We start from the raw sequence: 18114 nt of genomic DNA on the forward strand, positions 1-18114 counted from the left end.
GTACTATTCATTACTACTTAAACAAAATTTAAAATTTATTTGATGTTAAGTTCCCTGACCAGGTATTGAACCCAGGCCATAGCAGTGAAAGAGCCAAATCCTAACCACTAGGCCACCAGGGAACTCTTGAAATTTACTCGATGTTTCTATTCAAGGATAATCCATGCCTTTCCTTAATTTTTTGGAATTGCCTTTCCTACATTTTCTATTTGAATATGTATGGCAGTCTCTTCCTTATATATTATGAAACCCCAAATGGCATGACTATCTTTCCTGAATACAGTAAGTCCCCTACATACGAACCTTCAAGTTGGGAACTTTCAAAGATGCGAACATGCATTCACATGTCCAATCACGTAAGTTAGTTCATGTGTCTGGTGTACACTGTCACATGTGTGCACACTCTACAAGTGGTTGTGCTTTTGTGTACTTTTTTGTGTACTTTTGGCGTAGAGTACAGTAATACAGTATCTTTATTTCAAGCCCAGAATGTCTGGAGGCAAGCATAAAAGCAGCAGTATGTAACTGATTGTGTTAGTTGGGTACCTAGGCTAACTTTGTTGGACTTACGAACAAATTGGACTTACGAACACGCTCTCGGAATGGAACTCGTTCGTATGTAGGGGACTTACTGTATTCTCATTTCTTTTATATTATTGACTCTTTTTCTCCAATGCTTTCTCTATTATCCAAGAGATGAAAGATGCCACAGTATCTGTACAAACTTTTAACACTTCCTATTTTATTCCCATAATTTTTTCACTCATCTGTCTCCTACCATTTGACTGTAAATGCCTCAAAAAGCTTATCATAATACTTATATTCTTGTCTTCAACAAAGCCCATTGATAGACATAGAAGATGCTCAGTGGATGATGTTGATGGGAGGGAAATAATGAAGAAATGAGGACCAGTGAAATTTTGTCAGAACTTCTTGAAGTTAAAATTCCCCCCATCACTATCATACCCTGCCCTTGTGGCAGTTTTGTAATCTGTGAAGAAAAGCATCCTCTACTGCCTCCATCGTATATTTCTTCCTTCCTTTCCTTCTGAGGATTACTGGACATTGTTTCTACTCTGCTTTTTCTATGACACACCTATTGTCCAACATCTGTATAGGCTGATCTGAAAAATTTTTTTCCACTCTGGGACTGTCGTGTCCAAAGAAATATATAAGCACTAATTTACCTTGGCATGTTTTATTTTCACACGTACTATCTTATGCTAACCATAGAGGAACTTAAAACAGAGTAGAATATTTTTGTCAATGAATAGAAATGAAAAATGAGGTACAAAGACTAACCTAAATTAGGTTAAATGACTAACCTAAATTCACTTAACTGTGTCTGCAAAACTAGTATAAGGCTAGGAGTCTCTAATTTCTGATATCAGGTTCTTCCCACTAGGGCTTTTCCATTGGCTTGCACATTGTAACCACCTGGGCAGTTGTAAAAACTACTACCCCCTGGTCCTGCTCCCAAAGATCCTACTGTAATTGGTCTGGGGGTGCACGCTTTACATGGGAATTTTCACGAGCTCCTCTGGTGGTTCTAAGGAGCAGTCAAGACTGAGACCCCTGCATCAGAAGTGATTGATACTGCTTCTCGCATCTAAATGCATTTTTGGAGACATTTGCCCTCACTGCTGGCTCAAAGACTCAAGGAATGAAAGTATCCTAAGGTGAAAGCAAGCATTCCCATGATGCTTCAGGCTGTTTGGTCTGTCCTGATGACAGCAAACAAACATCAGGAAGCCTCCGCTCACTATTACAGGGTACACTGGTCTGAAGGAATTCTTTTCGTATAACATAAACATTTCCTTATGGGGATCATATTCTGTCATTAAGGTGCTGTTGCCCACAGCCAGATGTATTGGTTTGTTCTCTGCCAAACTTTTAATTTGCCATTCTATAGTGATGGACAGAGAATAGTGGATCATCAGTACATTTTCCCACATGATTGTCTATGATTATGAGCAAATAATTGTAATTATTGAAAATGTACTGTACATACTTCAGAGTTTGAATTTAAATCTCAAGTTATATAGAAATTACAATTTTATATCATATTATGGATGCAATATAATATAAAAGAAAGAACAAATATGGAGTCAGAGGATTTGGTTCAAGTCTTTGGGCCACAGCCCACTTGTACTAATAAATATTGGCCACACTTACTGAGCACTCACTATGCACTAGGCACTATTATAGTGCTTCAATGTTATGATGTATGTTCTGTGATTATTCTCACTTTACAGATGAGAGAACTGGGACACAGAGAGGTTAAGAAACTTATCCAAGGTCACACAGCTAGTAAATTGAAGAGCCAGGATTAAACCCTGGCAATATGCATCCAGAATTTACACTCTTACCAATATATGATATTCCATGTGTGACCTTAGGTAAGTTACTTAGCTTCCCTTGGTCTTGGTTTTCTCAAGTGTAAAACAGAGTAATAATAATGCCGAGCTCATTGGGTTGATATACAACTCTGCATGACATATACTAGGTGTTCAATAAATATTGGTTGATAAGTGAATAAAAGGACAATAAGATTGGGATGATTAAAAAAATACAGATTAAGAGGTACAAACTACTAGGCACAAAATAAATAAGCTACAAGGATATATTGTACAACACAGGGAATATAGCCAATATTTTATAATAACTATAAATGGACCATAACCTTTAAGAATTGTGAATCACTATGTTGTATGCCTGAAACTTACATAATATTGTACATCAGCTATACCTCAATTAAAAATAAACAGGGCTTCCCTGGTGGTGCAGTGGTTGAGAGTCTGCCTGCCAATGCAGGGGACACGGGTTCGAGCCCTGGTCTGGGAGGATCCCACATGCCGCGGAGCAGCTAGGCCCGTGAGCCACAATTACTGAGCCTGCGCATCTGGAGCCTGTGCTCCGCAACAAGAGAGGCCGCGACAGTGAGAGGCCCGCGCACCGCGATGAAGAGTGGCCCCCACTTGCCACAACTAGGGAAAGCCCTCGCACAGAAACGAAGACCCAACACAGCCATAAATAAATAAATAAAAATTAAAAAATTAAAAAATTAAAAAATAAACAAGAAAAACAATACGGAGTATACTCCGTAAACTGTTATACAAGAATAAACTTACTAGTATTATGGCATACATGACTATGTATAGATTTGTGGCACAAAGATATGCAATAGAGTTAATACTCAAAATCATAATATAACCTTACTCATCACTATACATAAAATAAAAAGCTTTTAAAAATATGCACAAGAGTTTAATAATCTTTCCAGTGATAAAAATATAACTGTAGAAAATGAAGTTATTAGAAGTTCCCCCTTTATTTCTGAGTAGTTAAAGAAGCATTCTATAATCTAACAGCTTCATCTTTCTTATTGCCAGGAAATTAAGCCATTAAAAAAGATAGTATTGGATCTCATCCAGCTGAACTATCCAAAGACAAAATGGCCAGCAGCACATGTAAGGTTTACATTTAATTTTTTTAAATTAAGTGCTGGTTATTATTGAAGGAAAGCTTTTGAAACATTCTTATAACAAATCTCTGTAGGAAAGAGAGGCAGAGTGATTGTGAAATCTTGCACCAAGGGCTAGAATCAAAGTCTCAGAAATTCTTCTGGGCTAGAGGTAACCATTACCAGCTATTGCCTTCACAAAGAGAAATGAATTACATACTAGGTTAGTGACAGATGTAGAAACAAGAACCAACTTAAATATTTTGGTGTCAAACTCTTTTGAAGAAGAAATTGTAGCCAGTGATACTTCATTATTACTTCCATTTTAAAATTATTCTTTATTATAAGACAATCATTTCTAAATTTCTTTGTTTGGGCATGTGCTTCTGTTTTTTTCCTAGAAGTTTGGAGTTTCCAAGAGCCTTCATATATTTACACGTTATTCCATAAAGCACCATCCTATAACAATCTGTTTGTTTTTTGGTTGAAGGAGTTGGACACTGAATCATTCCCTGGAGCATGCCAACTGCCTCTTGACACCACATCTGTTAAGGGTTATCACCTCCTGGAACCCATCTGAGCTCCTCAGAGCCTCTTACATAGCAAGTACTCAAGATGTGTTTGCTGAATCGACTAAGAAGCACTCAATCAAAATCTTTTAAATGAAGTAAACATTCATGTACTCTGGTATCAAAATCAATAAAACTCTTTTACACTGATAGTGCTGCTAAAGACTACTTCTTAAAGCACCTTGAACAAGTTATTTTTCTTAATCACTAATCTATGAGTCAGTGAGGAAGATAATGTGTAATCACAAAATAACTAATAACCAACATCCTGAAAGAACAAGTAATTTCTTAGAAATTATTGACCTCACATTTTTATATTTATTAAGCTTAGTACTCCTTTTTGCTCTAATTTGTGTCTTAAAACTAGATATGATTTTTTTTTCTGGGTGATATTTTGTTCTCTTAAAACCAATTAGTAGACTATCACAATGATGAGATGAAACACGATGAGACCACAAATTAAGGCGGTGGTCATGGAGGTGGAGTAGAGGGGAAACATTTGTAATGTTGCAGGAGATAAAATCAATAAGGCTTAATAAGGGAGATAAAGAGGACTAGGAAATGTCTATGATTCTGGCTTGGCAAGTAAATGCAAGAATGGTGATCTACCACTAACCAAGAGAGGTAACGAAGGAGGGAGAATAGGTTTTGGAGCAACATAATGAATTCACTTTGGGACATCTTGGGTATGAGGTGCCTTATTACACAGTTGTAAATATGCATTCAGAATGCAGAAGAGAGCCTGGCTAGAGATGAGGCTTTAGGAATTACTGGCATGTGGGCTAATGAAAACCATAGTGATGGATGGGGTCTCTCAAAGAGAGCTGGGCAGAGAATACTGAATGAAGAAGTTATTGCTAAGGAAAGAAGCAGAGGAGCGCTTAGGAAGGTAAGAGGAAAACCATGGATACATGGTGTCTTCTAACTCAAGGAGAGCATAGCCAATAGGATTTCAAGTAAGATAAGGACTAAATAATGTAATCACTGAATCTGGGAATTCGGAAGTCACTGATAACTTCAGAATGTGCCATTTTGCAGGATAGCTGAAGCAAAGTCGTATTTCAGTAAATGTGTGCAGACTGGCTAACCTACTTTGATACAAATAATGAAACAGTACTCTAAAGATTAGATTAAATGGGACCAAAAAGTTGTCCAGCTCTCCTATTCCGTCTTTCTAGTTCTCAATGTATGATGGTAACAGATGATTTTTCTTTTCCTTCGACTGATATAATTGAGCATCCCCAGGTTTTCTTGCTGTCTTTCTACTTAATAATATCTCTGGCTTTGGGGATAATTGTGTTTAGAACCAAAAAGTTTCCTCCAGCTATGAAGGTTTCCTTCTGGGGTAAAGGGCGTATAGTAAACCTCAAAAGACCGAGAACTTTGTCTTTTATTCCTCCAATTGCCTATCTTTCCTTTGGGCTTTTAATCAGACTTCAGTCCAGGACTCTTTACAAAAGAGGGACTAAATGAACAGTTGTTGAATGATTAGTATATAGAGCCAACAAAGAAGTTTATCACCCTCAAATTCCAAATATGTGTCAATTAGTCTTTGAAAGCAAGACAAGCTGAGAATGTTGAAATTAATATACCACCCCCCATTCCTGCAAAAATAAGACAAGGTTAGATCACCTTACATGGAGTTCTGTAATATTCTGTGGCTTTTGATGTGGCTATTCCAGACCATGTCTTGTAGTAATCATTAAATGAGACTGATTTAATTGATCTGAAAATACAAAATAAGATCAGACAGTGAGTAGCATGAAAGTTTGCTTTTTAAAATTATTTTTACCAGAGTGGACTCTTTCAGATACCTTGTCACAATACATTAGGCTGATCTGCAAATTCTCACATAGTTATTTCTAACAAATGAATCTAACATAATTTTCCACTAATACATGCAAATCACAAATAAAGGTCAGTCCAAACCAGTTTTCTATAATAAGTGTAAACGTGCATCTATGTGTATATTATAAAAAGAAAAATATAGGTTTAAGATAACTGTGCCTTTCGTGACTAACATTGAAAAGAACTTTAAATAAAACATCATAGCTGTACATTTTCTCTTTCTATGATAAACAACTTTCTTACATTTCTATGCCAAATTTTAGTAAAATCACCTTTATTTTCTTTTTATTATGAGGAGAAATGAAACACCAGAATTGAGATTAGTTTAATTTTTACACAGAATCTGGCCACTTTCAATGAGGGAAAATAAACAACTCTTTTCTAATATTACTGCCAGCACATTTCCTTCCCTGTGCTAATATTACCAAATCCTAATGGGAGAGCAAAGACTGTTACAAAGTATTAAACGGGACCTATGAAACAGTCTCTTACTCTTAAATAACTGCACTTCCAATTTTTTTCTTACAATCTTCTTGAATGCAGAGATTCTCAACACTCCACAAACAAAACATTACTTTCAGATATTTTTCAGATATGTGAAATCATCTATTAACTGACTTAAACAGATACTTAAACATCAAATGTAAAAGACTTTATGTCTGTTTTAATTTTAAGTTCCTAGCTCTTTGGAGGAAGAAGCAAATTTTCAGTTATAACAGGTTATTAGCATTAATTTTTATAGGTAAATCATAGGTGCCTTAATATTTGACTCAATTTTGAAATTAATGGGGGCAATATCTAAGTGTATTAATGCATTCATTTATTTAAATGATAATTACGGACACCTAATTCTAAGACTAACATTTTTCAAGTGTGTTATTGCTTTCGTAATCACACTTAAGTAGAAATCTGAAACTTGGTAAAGATAAATTAATCACTACTATTATTGCTTCCAGAGCTACATGTGTGCTTTATAGTACTAAATGATATACTAAACTAACATTAATTTGCCAATGAAATGTTTCAGCATTTGGCAACGGAGGTAACAAAATGAAAGGCTGCATTATATCTCCTGCATGAAAAAGCTTGTGATCAATTTGCTGTCACAGATCATTTAGCAGACAACAATGACCCAAGAGGAAGGAAACTGTCAACATACTGTCTCGTGAAAAAAAAATACACCATCTTCAGGCACAATCGTCTCCATTGTTTTTTGTCTGTTTGACGACGACCCATGACCCTCTCCCTTCCCAACGGTGTCCTGTTCAATTTCAAGCTGTTAGCCTTCAGGGGCTTTCTTTTTTTCCCCTAGAATAATTAAAAATATTACCCTAAAAGGTATAACTTTAGTATAGTTTGAATATATAAAACAGAATGCCTCAAACATTTGGGAATATCTGCACTTTCAATTCTATAAAGGAAATAGCCTCTTAAAATAAGAGAACAGTAACTATTTACTATTATTCAGATAAACTACGAAGGGATGTATACAGCATAAAAAAAATACATGTGTTTATAGTTTCAACCAATAACAGGAATTTATTGAGTATTATTGTTGGCATTATGAATATGAAATAGTAGAAGACATAATTTTAAACTGAACATCACAGCTTATTATTATCCTGTTGGGAAAATAAGATATATATCTGAACTAGTAAATAGAATAGCTTTATATATTAACATAATAAACTGTTACATCATTTAACATAGACATTTGGAGACTACAATGACAGATACTTCTTTGGCAGTGGCAATAAGCAAAAAAAATTTGGTGGAGGGAGCTATAACTTTGTTTTGGAGCCATTAGGGAAAGAGTCACTTGGATATGGACCTGGGACAAAGGAAGGAGGCATTTTAGGCCAGGGAAGCAGTATTAGCAATAGCTTAGATGGCAAGGAGCATGGTGTGTGCATGCCTACGTACAGAGGATGTTGGGGGAAGAGATGAGAGTAACAAGATAATTGACTAGAGTGGAGAGTTCCAATTTCAGAGGAATTGGAATTTGATAAAAATAGGTGAAACTAGGCAATGCTGGGTCTTCAAATTTAGGCAGAGAATGGATTAGAGTCGATTCAGTAACCTTTATTTATTAGGTGATAGACAGTAATCAGAAGTTCTCAAACAAGGCAAGTAAACTATGAAATCAGTGATTGAGTAAGAGTTTTCTCTGGCATTAGCATGCAGAGAGGATTATATGAGAGATTAAATGTAGGGGGACCAGTTAGGAAATAAACTCAGTAACGCAGGCAAGAGATTCTGAGAGCTAATACTAGGGTGGGAGCAAAGATCAGGAAGGGGAGGAGATGAATCTACGAGAATGCTAAAGAATTGACTGAACCAGTTGCCTGATAGGGTGTGAAAAGTGAAGGAATTTGAGGGTCAAATATTCTCCTAAAGCCCAGAAGACCACTTAGTTTTGCTATTAATAGAAAGCGTCTAGAGAAACCGAAGTAAAATATGAGTTTAATTTTAAACATGGGTTGTAGGTGATGACCTTTAGGAGTGTGACTGAGAAATTGGGACTGGAAATAAGAAATTTAGGTCAAATCAACACAAAGGTTGATAGATGACGCCATTAGGGAAAACAAACTCCAAAAGAGTAAGTAAGTGTTTAGAAAAGAGTGAGCAGAAACCAATTCACAGTTAAGGGGGGCCTGTGAAAGAAACCAAAAGGATCATTAAGGGAAGAAGAGAATCATGGCAGCGCTATTTCATGGAAGCAACATCCCAACCATCGCCAAAGCCTAATGACTAAATTCTTAAATATCTCTGGATATTTAGTCACGTATTCAACAGTATCATGACTAAGAGCGCAGGCTCTGGAATCAGCTGGCCTGGGTTAAAACACTCTGGCACCATTTCTTATTAGCTGTGTAACTCCGGGCAAGTAGCCTAACCTCTCCACGTTTCCAGAGATAGAACTTTCTCCAGTGGTGGTTGTGAACATGCATAAAAACAGCCAAGGAAGGGCTTAGCATCCCTCAGCACTCAGTGTCAGCTGGTCTCCTCAACTGCCTTGGATAAGTACCTCATCATTTTTCTCCTGTAAACTCTAAACAGCTTCCTAATTGTTCATCTACCTCAGTCTCTCCCTATTCCAGGTTATCATGGCTCTGCTTGAAAGCCACAGTTGGTAAATACTTCTATAGGATGACATATAAACAACTTTTAAATAGAACTTGAGGTTCTTCATCATCTGGCCATTTCCAACCTTTTCTTCCGTCATTCATCTCCACATCCAGAGGCTCCATCACATGGAACTTCCTGGTGATCCTGAGTGTACCACAATATTACATTTCCATGTCTGTGCAAGCAGTTCTATTAGAGACTCTTTTGCCCTCTGTGCCTGTCAAAGTCTTACTTATTAAGGTTCAGGTACAATAAAAATAATACAGACATGAAGGTTGTCACAGTGGATACTGTGGTTGCCTCCCCAATAGCTGTTCCATTCTTCTCCCATTCTGTACATGCCCTGTGGTCTGATGGGACTGACCCCACCCCTGGCTCTAAGTCAGTTGAGTGATAACTAGTTTAGGGACAGGAATCTGACCTAAATAGCTCCAATCAGAGTGAAACTTATTCTAGCTTTCTAATACATCTTGATCTCTGAGAGTGTTGATCCTCTTTGTTCTTCTTCAAGATTGCCTTGTTATTCTAAATGCTTTGCATTTCTAGATACATTTTAGACCACCTTGTCAGTTTTCAGAAAAAAATAAGGCTGCTGAGATTTTGACTGAGACGGAATTGAATCTATAATTTGGGAAGAGTTGACACTGTAAGAGTATTGAGTCTTTCCCAAGCCACAAACATTGTATATCTCTATTTCTTTATGTCTTTTAAAATTTCTCTCAGATATATTTTGTGATTTTTCAGTATGGATGCCTTATTCATCTTTTGTTACATTTTGATGCTGTTGTAATGGTATTTTTAAAATTTCATTTTCTATGTGTTGATTGCTAGTATATAAAAATATAGTTGATTTTTAAATATTCATCTTGTATCCAGGATCCTTGCTAAATTTACTTATTAATTTTCAAACTTTCAAGCTTTGTATATTCATTTGGATTTTACTATGTATATAGTTGTGTTATCTGTGAATAAAGATGGTTTACTTTACCCTTTCCACATTTTATAACTTGTTTTTTTTCCTTCCCTCATTGCACTGGCTAGGACTCCAGTACAATGTCGGATAGAAATGGTGATAATGGGCATATTTGTATTGTTCCTAAACTCAGGAGAAAAGCACTCAACATTTCACATTTAAGTGTGAGGTTAGCTGTTGGATTTCTGTAGACTCCTTTTATTGAAATAAGGAAATTCTCTTCTATTCTTAGTTTGCTCAGAATTTTTATCATGAATGGGTGTTAAATGTGTCTCCTGGATTCACCTAGATAAGTCTATGGCTTTTTTCCCTTTATTTGGTTAACTAGGTGAGTTACAAGGATTGATTTTCAAATTTTAAACCAACCTGGCTTTCCTGAAATAAAGCCCACTTAGTCATGATGTACTATCCCTTTTTATATATCAGTGGGTTCAATTTGCTAATATTTTGGTTAGGATTTATACATTTCAGATTTAAGAGGTACTGACCTATAATTTTCCTTTCTTGTAATGATCTCTGATTTTAGAATCAGAGTTTGGAAGTTTGGTAGCGTACTCACTGTCTCTATTTACTGGAAGAGTTTGAATGCCTTTTTAAAAAAGATTTTATTTGAAGTAAATTTAGATTTCTAAAAGAGTTGTAAAGTTAGTTGAATACCTTCAAAAATCAACTTCGTTAAAGTTTAATTTACATTCAATAAAATGCATAGGTTGAGTACAGATTGATGAGTTTTAATAAAAGCAGACCCCTGCATAACCATAAGCCCAAACAAGATATAGAATATTTTCATTAGTCCTGAAAGTTCCCTACTGCCCCTTCCCAGTCAGTCTCCCTTGACACTTTGGGTAATCACTGATCCAATCTCAATCACCATAGATTAGTTTTGCCTGTCCTAGAACTTCATATACATTGAATTGTACAGCACGTACTCTTTTATAACTCTGGTTTTTTTTTCTCAACATAATGTCTGCATTATTATTCCATGTTGTTGCATGTATCAACAGTTCTATTGCTGAGAGTATTCAATTTATAACTATAACACAATTTACTTATATATTCGACTGTTGAATATATAATGTTGATTGTTGATGGACATTTTAGTTGTTTTCAGTTTGGGATATTATGAATAAAGCTCCTATGAACATTTGTGCGCAAGTCTTTTGGTGAATATATACTTTCATTTCTCTAAGATAAATACTTTAGGCGTGGGTTAGAGGGCAGGCGAATGTTTGACATTATAAGAAACTGCTAAACTGTGTTCCAGACTGGCTGTGGGCATGTCAAATGGTACAACAATGTACACAGCAATGTAGGAGAGCTACAGTGCCATCACAGCCTCATCAATAACTGGGATTGTTAGTTTCAGCCAGCGGTGTGATCTTCCAATCTCTCCCATGTCAGTAAGTCACCGCAGTACCCATCCAGTTCAAACTACAATCTAGTAATAACCCTTGGTTCCACTTTCTCTCATTCCCTACATCAATCAAACTAAGTCTTGAATCCATCCAATTCATCCACTTATCTCCCTCTCCATATCTATGCCCTCAGCCCGAGCTCAAACCACCCCACCTCTCCCCTGGTCTACTAAAATAACCCAATAATTCTTCTCCTTGCTTCCGCCTTAGATCCTTCACAACTGATTCCCCACATGGCAGTTAAAGTAGTCCTTTTAAAATGTAAATCTGATTATGTCTTTCCTCTTCTTAAAAGCTGTCCAGCTGTGTCCCGATTCCCACTGCGAGGTTAATGAAATGCAAATTCCTTACCTGGTTTATAAAGCTCTAAGTGATCTGGTCCTGTCTACATCTCTTACTCTATCCCCTACCCATCTCTTCTTTCCCCCTTGCTGTGTTCCAGCTGCAGTGGCCTTCTTTCTGAGCCTCTAACACACCACTCTCACATCCAGTTTAGGATCAATACCCTAGTTACTCCCTCTGCCCAGAATCTCACTGTACCTGTTAAGACATCACTCTCTCCCAACTTTTCACCCCCTTTTTTTTCCTTTCCTTGTCACGAATCTTGATTTTTCAAGATAACACCATTTACAAGTTTATCTCACCATGGCTCTCGAGTCGTTTCTAAAGTTATAGTTAAAGTCTTTCTCCCAGACCCCAGATTTTATAGTCCTGTGATCAGTGCTGGATCCTTATGGTGACGTCTGGTTACCTTGCTGCCTGTCTGATGAGGGACTCATTGCCCCAGACAAAGAACCAAAGGGTCAAAGTTTTCTCCCTGTAATGGGGTTTACCCTTCTTCCTGCTCCTGCCTGAGACAGACCCCACCACTGCTACTGGCTGGTCTTCATCTGAGGGCTAGGGGACAGACAAGGTCAACGCTCTTCCTGTCAGGTCCCAATTAATCATTCTGTCGGTTTTTCTGGGTCTTCTAATTCTGAGCTTCTAACACTTCCAGGCACAGAGCCCCTTGACATAACATTGTCTCACATTCTGGGACAGAGCCCCAATCTGAGGGTTCCTTTTGATTTCAGTCCTTTGGGAACATTTTACTATTATTAATCCACTAAGAGGATCCTTGTTTTGGAGCATATACAGTATAAAACCAAGATAGATCAAGTATTATGTCAACACTAGTAGGCTGGCTGTTTTCTGCATCTGATTAACTATCAAAATAAGGCTGATGGAAATGCTAGAGAAGCTGAATGCTGCAGAACCTACACCTTGTCCAGGTGTTCAAGGCTGAATTGATGTCACATTGTCAGGTGGTCTCCCAAGTGTACAATGGCTTTAGCCCTAACTCTCACCATTTTCCTCCAGGACTTTATCTTCTCCTAAATTGCTTGGATTTTTGTGATCTATAATGGTTGGATCTATAATGTAGACAACATTTTTTTTCCTTTTCAGAAATAAAAACTAAAAACTAAAAGAATAGGCAACTAACATAGTTACATCAATTTTAATTCAATAGGCTAGAAAGAATTCAAGATTCTCCATATTCTTCCTGAAAACATCATTTTTAAAAGGTATTGGAAGGGAAAATATATTTAAATGAAAAATAATTTTTCTAAGTTAAAAAAATGAAAATACAATTATGATAGAAAACACAGTTTAAATCAATAGTTCTTTCAGTGTATAAATTGGCAAAAAATTGTATAAAGAAAAACTTACCTGTTAAATTTATCTGGCTCTTTAGGTGACTCAGAACTGTCATCTTTTGCTGTAAAGAAAAATATGAAAAGATTCTGGTTTACTCGGAAGACTGAATATATGGCCGTATGTGCATTCTTTCCAAAGCCTCAATAAGATGGTAAGAAAGGAATAAAAATAAGGTATAAAACCTCAAGGAGAGCAAAAGAAAGATGGCAAGAAAAATTTTCAAGATGGAAAGCAGATGTCAAGTGGTAACTATCTTAACAGGCCATAGAAATTTGAAACCTAACGACCTGATGAGGGGAGGCCAATAAAAAGCAAGCAGATTTACACTTCAGAACTTGAGAAACACTCAGGAATTGGAGGTACCAGATACCTCTGAAAAGTGACAGGTATAGCATGGACACCAAAGACATAGCCTTCATCCTATGCAACCAGAAGACCAACACTGCCCAGGCAGGAGGGAGTATGTCTAATTCTGGAGAAACTGAACCAGAGAGACTCAGGAGATAGCAGAACAAGAGTATGGCAAGGGACTGAAGGCAGGGAATAAATCAAATAAATCGTATTGGGTAAGAAAGATTCCTTATTCTCGCTCTTTGTCCAGCTCCTAGAGTGTAAGTCGTTAACATCTCTCTCTTCAGGCATAAGACTGGAGGATTCGTCTCAGAAAAAATAGTCAAGCCTAGCTAAAGGTAAGGTCAGGTCCCCACTGAATAACCCTATAATGAAACAAAACCATCAACAAGTCCAATCTGTATCCAAAATTTCCAACCTTTTCAATGAATGGCTTTCATTCATCGTGTGTCCATCATACAGATGCATAGTCAAAGATCAGTACATAGGGCTTCCCTGGTGGCGCAGTGGTTGAGAATCTGCCTGCTAATGCAGGGCACACGGGTTTGAGCCCTGGTCTGGGAAGATCCCACATGCCGCGGAGCAACTAGGCTCGTGAGCCACAACTACTGAGCCTGCGCGTCTGGAGCCTGTGCTCTGCAACAAGAGAGGCCACGATGAAGAGTGGCCCCCAATTGGTCGCAACTAGAGAAAGCCCTCGCACAGAAACGAAGACCCAACACAGCCAAAAATAAATAAATTAAAAAAAAAAAAAGAAGAAGAACCTCTGCTTTGCTGCAGCTGTGAGGAAGAGGGAATATTTAAAAAAAAAAAAAGATCAGTAGATATCTGAGTAAAGTCATTATCATGAATGATGACAACCAAAACAAATAAGCAGGAAGAAAACAGAAACTAGGAGCATACTTTTCTGGACATTTTCCAGAATACAGAACAAAAAAACAAAGAGATGGATAATAGGAGAAAATAGATTTTAAAAAATCAGAGTAACAGATCAGTAGATCCCACATCTAAATCTTTGGAGATTTAGAAGAGAGAACAGGGAAACTGGAGGGGACACGTATTATAAAAGAAATCATATAAGAAAAAAGTCCAGAACTAAAGAATTAGAGTTTGAGATTTAAACAGCCTATGAAATGCCCTACATGATGAATGAGGAGGAAAAAAATTTTCAGACTAAAGTTTAACCAAATTATGAACATATGAGAGTGGAAAAAATACATTTTTAGGCATGTGAAGTAATAAAAGATTTAGCTCTCATGTACTTGGAAGCTCCTGGAGGAAGTGTGCCAACAAAATGAAGGAGCAAACCAACCAAGAGGAAAAGGAGGGATCAAGCAAGAGCTCCAATCCAAGAGGCAGACCAAAAGGTCACCCCAGGATCCCTACGAGAGAACTGCCAATTCAGAAAAGGAGGAGGAGCATGAGTGCCTCAGCAAAGACGTCTTCCAGGGGAAAAAATGAAACTGACTGAATACCTGGTGTGTGTGTTTTGTTTGTTTGTTTGTTTGTCTTTACAGCTTTGTCAGAAAGTTTAGGGGAAAAATAAATGGTAGATATTTTTTAAAAAAACAAATAAAAATCCAAAAAACACAAACAAGGGAATGAAAAAACAGGCCATTTGTACAAGAAAAATAATCATTCGTGGATCACCTATGACAAATATTTACTAAGTCATATCAATGTAAACAAACAATGCTAGGAGAATGGGGGAGAGAAAACGTGAGTGGAAATGGCACATAAAAGCTAAATCTTTATCTTTCAGAAGAAGCCCATAAGTAATATCTAAACTGAAAACCCCAGAAATTTAGTACAGAATAAACTTAGAAATACAGTGGTGAATTCCAAAAGAAACAGATAAACGTGTTGAAAGCTGTTGGTACCTTGTCGGGGTGGGGACGGCTCTCAGCCATGGAAGGTGTGGCTTCCAAGGTCTGCTATATTTCCTTAAAAACCAATTGGTGTTATCTGTCCTTTAAAGCTACGCACAAATATTTCTTTGATAGAAAATAAATACTTAACACCTTTAGTTAAAACAACTTAGAGACTTTGCTGAAAAGTTCCTGGAACATCTGGTGCAATGAAATACAAAAAAGGACAAAAGAGGTCTGTAACTCCAGCAAACAGATCCATACAGGCCATCCTGTTAAAGTCAGGTTTTCCACATCTCCTGACATCTGTAGACAGCAGAATATCTGGAGTAATACTGTAATCATCAACAACAAAACTGGCTCTGAATGATGGTGCTAAAGCTCATGTTCTTTAATGAGAAGCTACTGGACTAAATTTCTCTTTCTCCTGACATCAAGGAAGAATATTTTCCAAAGGAAAGGGTATTCCTATACCTAACAACCAGTACTCCCTTTAAGAGAAAAAAACCCAACACCTGATATCCTATGAGACATCACCTGCTTCAATTGTAGAAACAAGTTCCTCTAAAATTGTTCTATTGTTAAGAGAACTTAAAAAAAAAAAAAAGTGAACAAATTGAGAACTTAAATTGAAGAAGAATCAAATGCTTATCACAACATCTTCTAAATTGCAAGCAGGACGGGATGGATTTGCACAATCATCAGGGGTTTTTTTAAAGTACCTAATGTGAATTAGTTGTATAATCTCCCTAATATTTTTATAATTCTTCTCTATTCTTATATTGACTGTCATAATATCTGTCAGTAATTATATTACAGTTTTATTTCGGTAAGAATCTGAAACTTAGTAGAATGATTCTCCTTTAACAAAAGCTATAGGAATATACACATGGCTAAGAGAAAAATTATTATCTTAGGCTTGGCTACCATTATTCAGTTTTGTTATTTTTATATTCTTGTATTTTCTTTCAACCAAAGTTTTTAAAATTATGTGAACCCTATGTTTTAAATATCAAAACAAACCTGATAAACAGAAAATAATATAATTTGACCATATAACCATATAGAAATAAAAATTCACTAGGACAACCTGGAAAAAAGAAAAGATATATGAGTTTACAGTAGTTCCCCCAGCCTCCCAGTGGGTGCCTAAAACCACATAGAGTACCAAACCCTATATATACTATGTATTTTTTCCTATACGTACATACCTATGATGAAGTTTAATTTGTAACTTAGGCACAGTTAAGAGATTAACAACAATAACTAATAATAAAATAGAACAATGTTAACAACATACTGTCATAAAAGTTATGGGAATGTGGTCTCTTTCTCTCTCAAAATATCTTGTACAAATTCAATGCCTTTTCCATCTTAACTAAGCTCTTATGCATTGTGGCCATATCTTTTGCAGTTTGAGGTACAAAAGCAAAACTAGCACAAATTTCTTTTTCTTTCTTCACAGTTTCATGGATAGAAGATTCGTTCTTACAACCTCAGATATGATTTTTTTCTTTCCTTATTTAGTTGAGAACTTTCACCTTTTCACTTAAAGGAAGAACTTGTGGCTTCTCATTGGCATATCTGAATGGCCAGTGGCACCACTCTTGTGCTTTGGGGTCATGATTAAGTAAGATAAGGGTCACTTGAACTCAAGCACTGCAATACTTCAGATATCGGACAGTTTATTTGATAACCCAGATGGCTACTAAGTGACTAACAAGCAGGAGATGCTGGACAAAGAGATGATTCACGTGCCGGGCAGGATGAAGCTGGATGGCAAGAGATTCTACCACACTACTCAGAATGGTGCACAACTTAAAACTCATGAATTGTTTATTTCTGGAATTTTCCACTTAATGCTTTCAGACCATGGTTGATCACAAGTAACTGAAAACTCGGAAAGTAAAATTGCAGTTAAGAGGGTACATGAAATCCCTTTGTAACAAATTAGGAAGTAGCAATACTCAGAATCTAGGAGGCAAAACAGTTGTTATGCACTGTCTCCTCCCAGACCTCCAAGTTTTCATAAACAGATTGAAGTATAACTTGGAAGGCACTTGAAAGATCCCCTTGTCCAACTCCCAACACTGGGCAAAAAGTTCTTTGACAACATCCCTGAACAAGTCATTAAGCTCTGCCAAATGAACACCAGTTACGAAAGCACACCTTTAGTGATAGGGTGTTTACCACCTGCCAAAGTGGCCTTGCCCATTCTTAAGCGACTTGAATTGTTGGAAAATCCTTTCTCATGTTTGGTCAGCTGGGACCTCGATGGACTTTACCATTAGTGATGCTGCAACTACAGTGGCATTTGCTTCTAGAAAAGATCAGTTACCCCAACTGACTATATAATTTATTGTCCAAACTGGAACACAGAATGAAAGGGAAATAATTATACCAGGACTGTCCCAGGCAGTCTGGTATGTGTGAGCACCCAAACTATAAGTAAGGGAGTCAGGGTCCAGGCCACAAGGAGAAGAGGCTTGCAGGACATGGGAAGGTCATCAGGACCTCCACCAATCGTTTTTTTTTTTTTTTTGGCTGTGTCGGGTCTTCACTGCTGCACACGGGGTTCCTCTAGTTGTGGTGAGCGGGGGCTTATTCTTCATTGCGGTGCATGGGCTTCTCCTTGCGGTGGCTTCTCTTGTTGTGGAGCATGGGCTCTAGGAGTGTGGGCTTCAGCAGTTGTGGCACGTGGGCTCAGTAGTTGTGGCTCGTGGGCTCTAGAGTGCAGGCTCAGTAGTTGTGGCGCACGGGCTTAGTTGCTCCACAGCATGTGGGATCTTCCCGGACCAGG

The 18114-nt window shown here is 37.2% G+C and overlaps 1 protein-coding gene across 1 annotated transcript in view; it reads right to left on the bottom strand.

Annotated features, from left to right (window-relative positions):
- Positions 1–18114, bottom strand: part of UBE2U (ubiquitin conjugating enzyme E2 U) — a 41198-nt gene that overhangs the window by 1685 nt on the left and 21399 nt on the right. Inside the window, exons 6-7 of the mRNA XM_061186485.1 lie at positions 13108–13156; positions 5670–5758 (exon numbers count right to left, since the gene is read on the bottom strand). Of these exons, the coding sequence (XP_061042468.1) occupies positions 5670–5758; positions 13108–13156 (138 nt within the window). The remainder of the gene's footprint in view (positions 1–5669; positions 5759–13107; positions 13157–18114) is intronic.

This window comes from Eubalaena glacialis, chromosome 3, assembly GCF_028564815.1.
Source record: "Eubalaena glacialis isolate mEubGla1 chromosome 3, mEubGla1.1.hap2.+ XY, whole genome shotgun sequence".
NCBI classification, from domain to species: Eukaryota; Metazoa; Chordata; class Mammalia; order Artiodactyla; family Balaenidae; genus Eubalaena; species Eubalaena glacialis.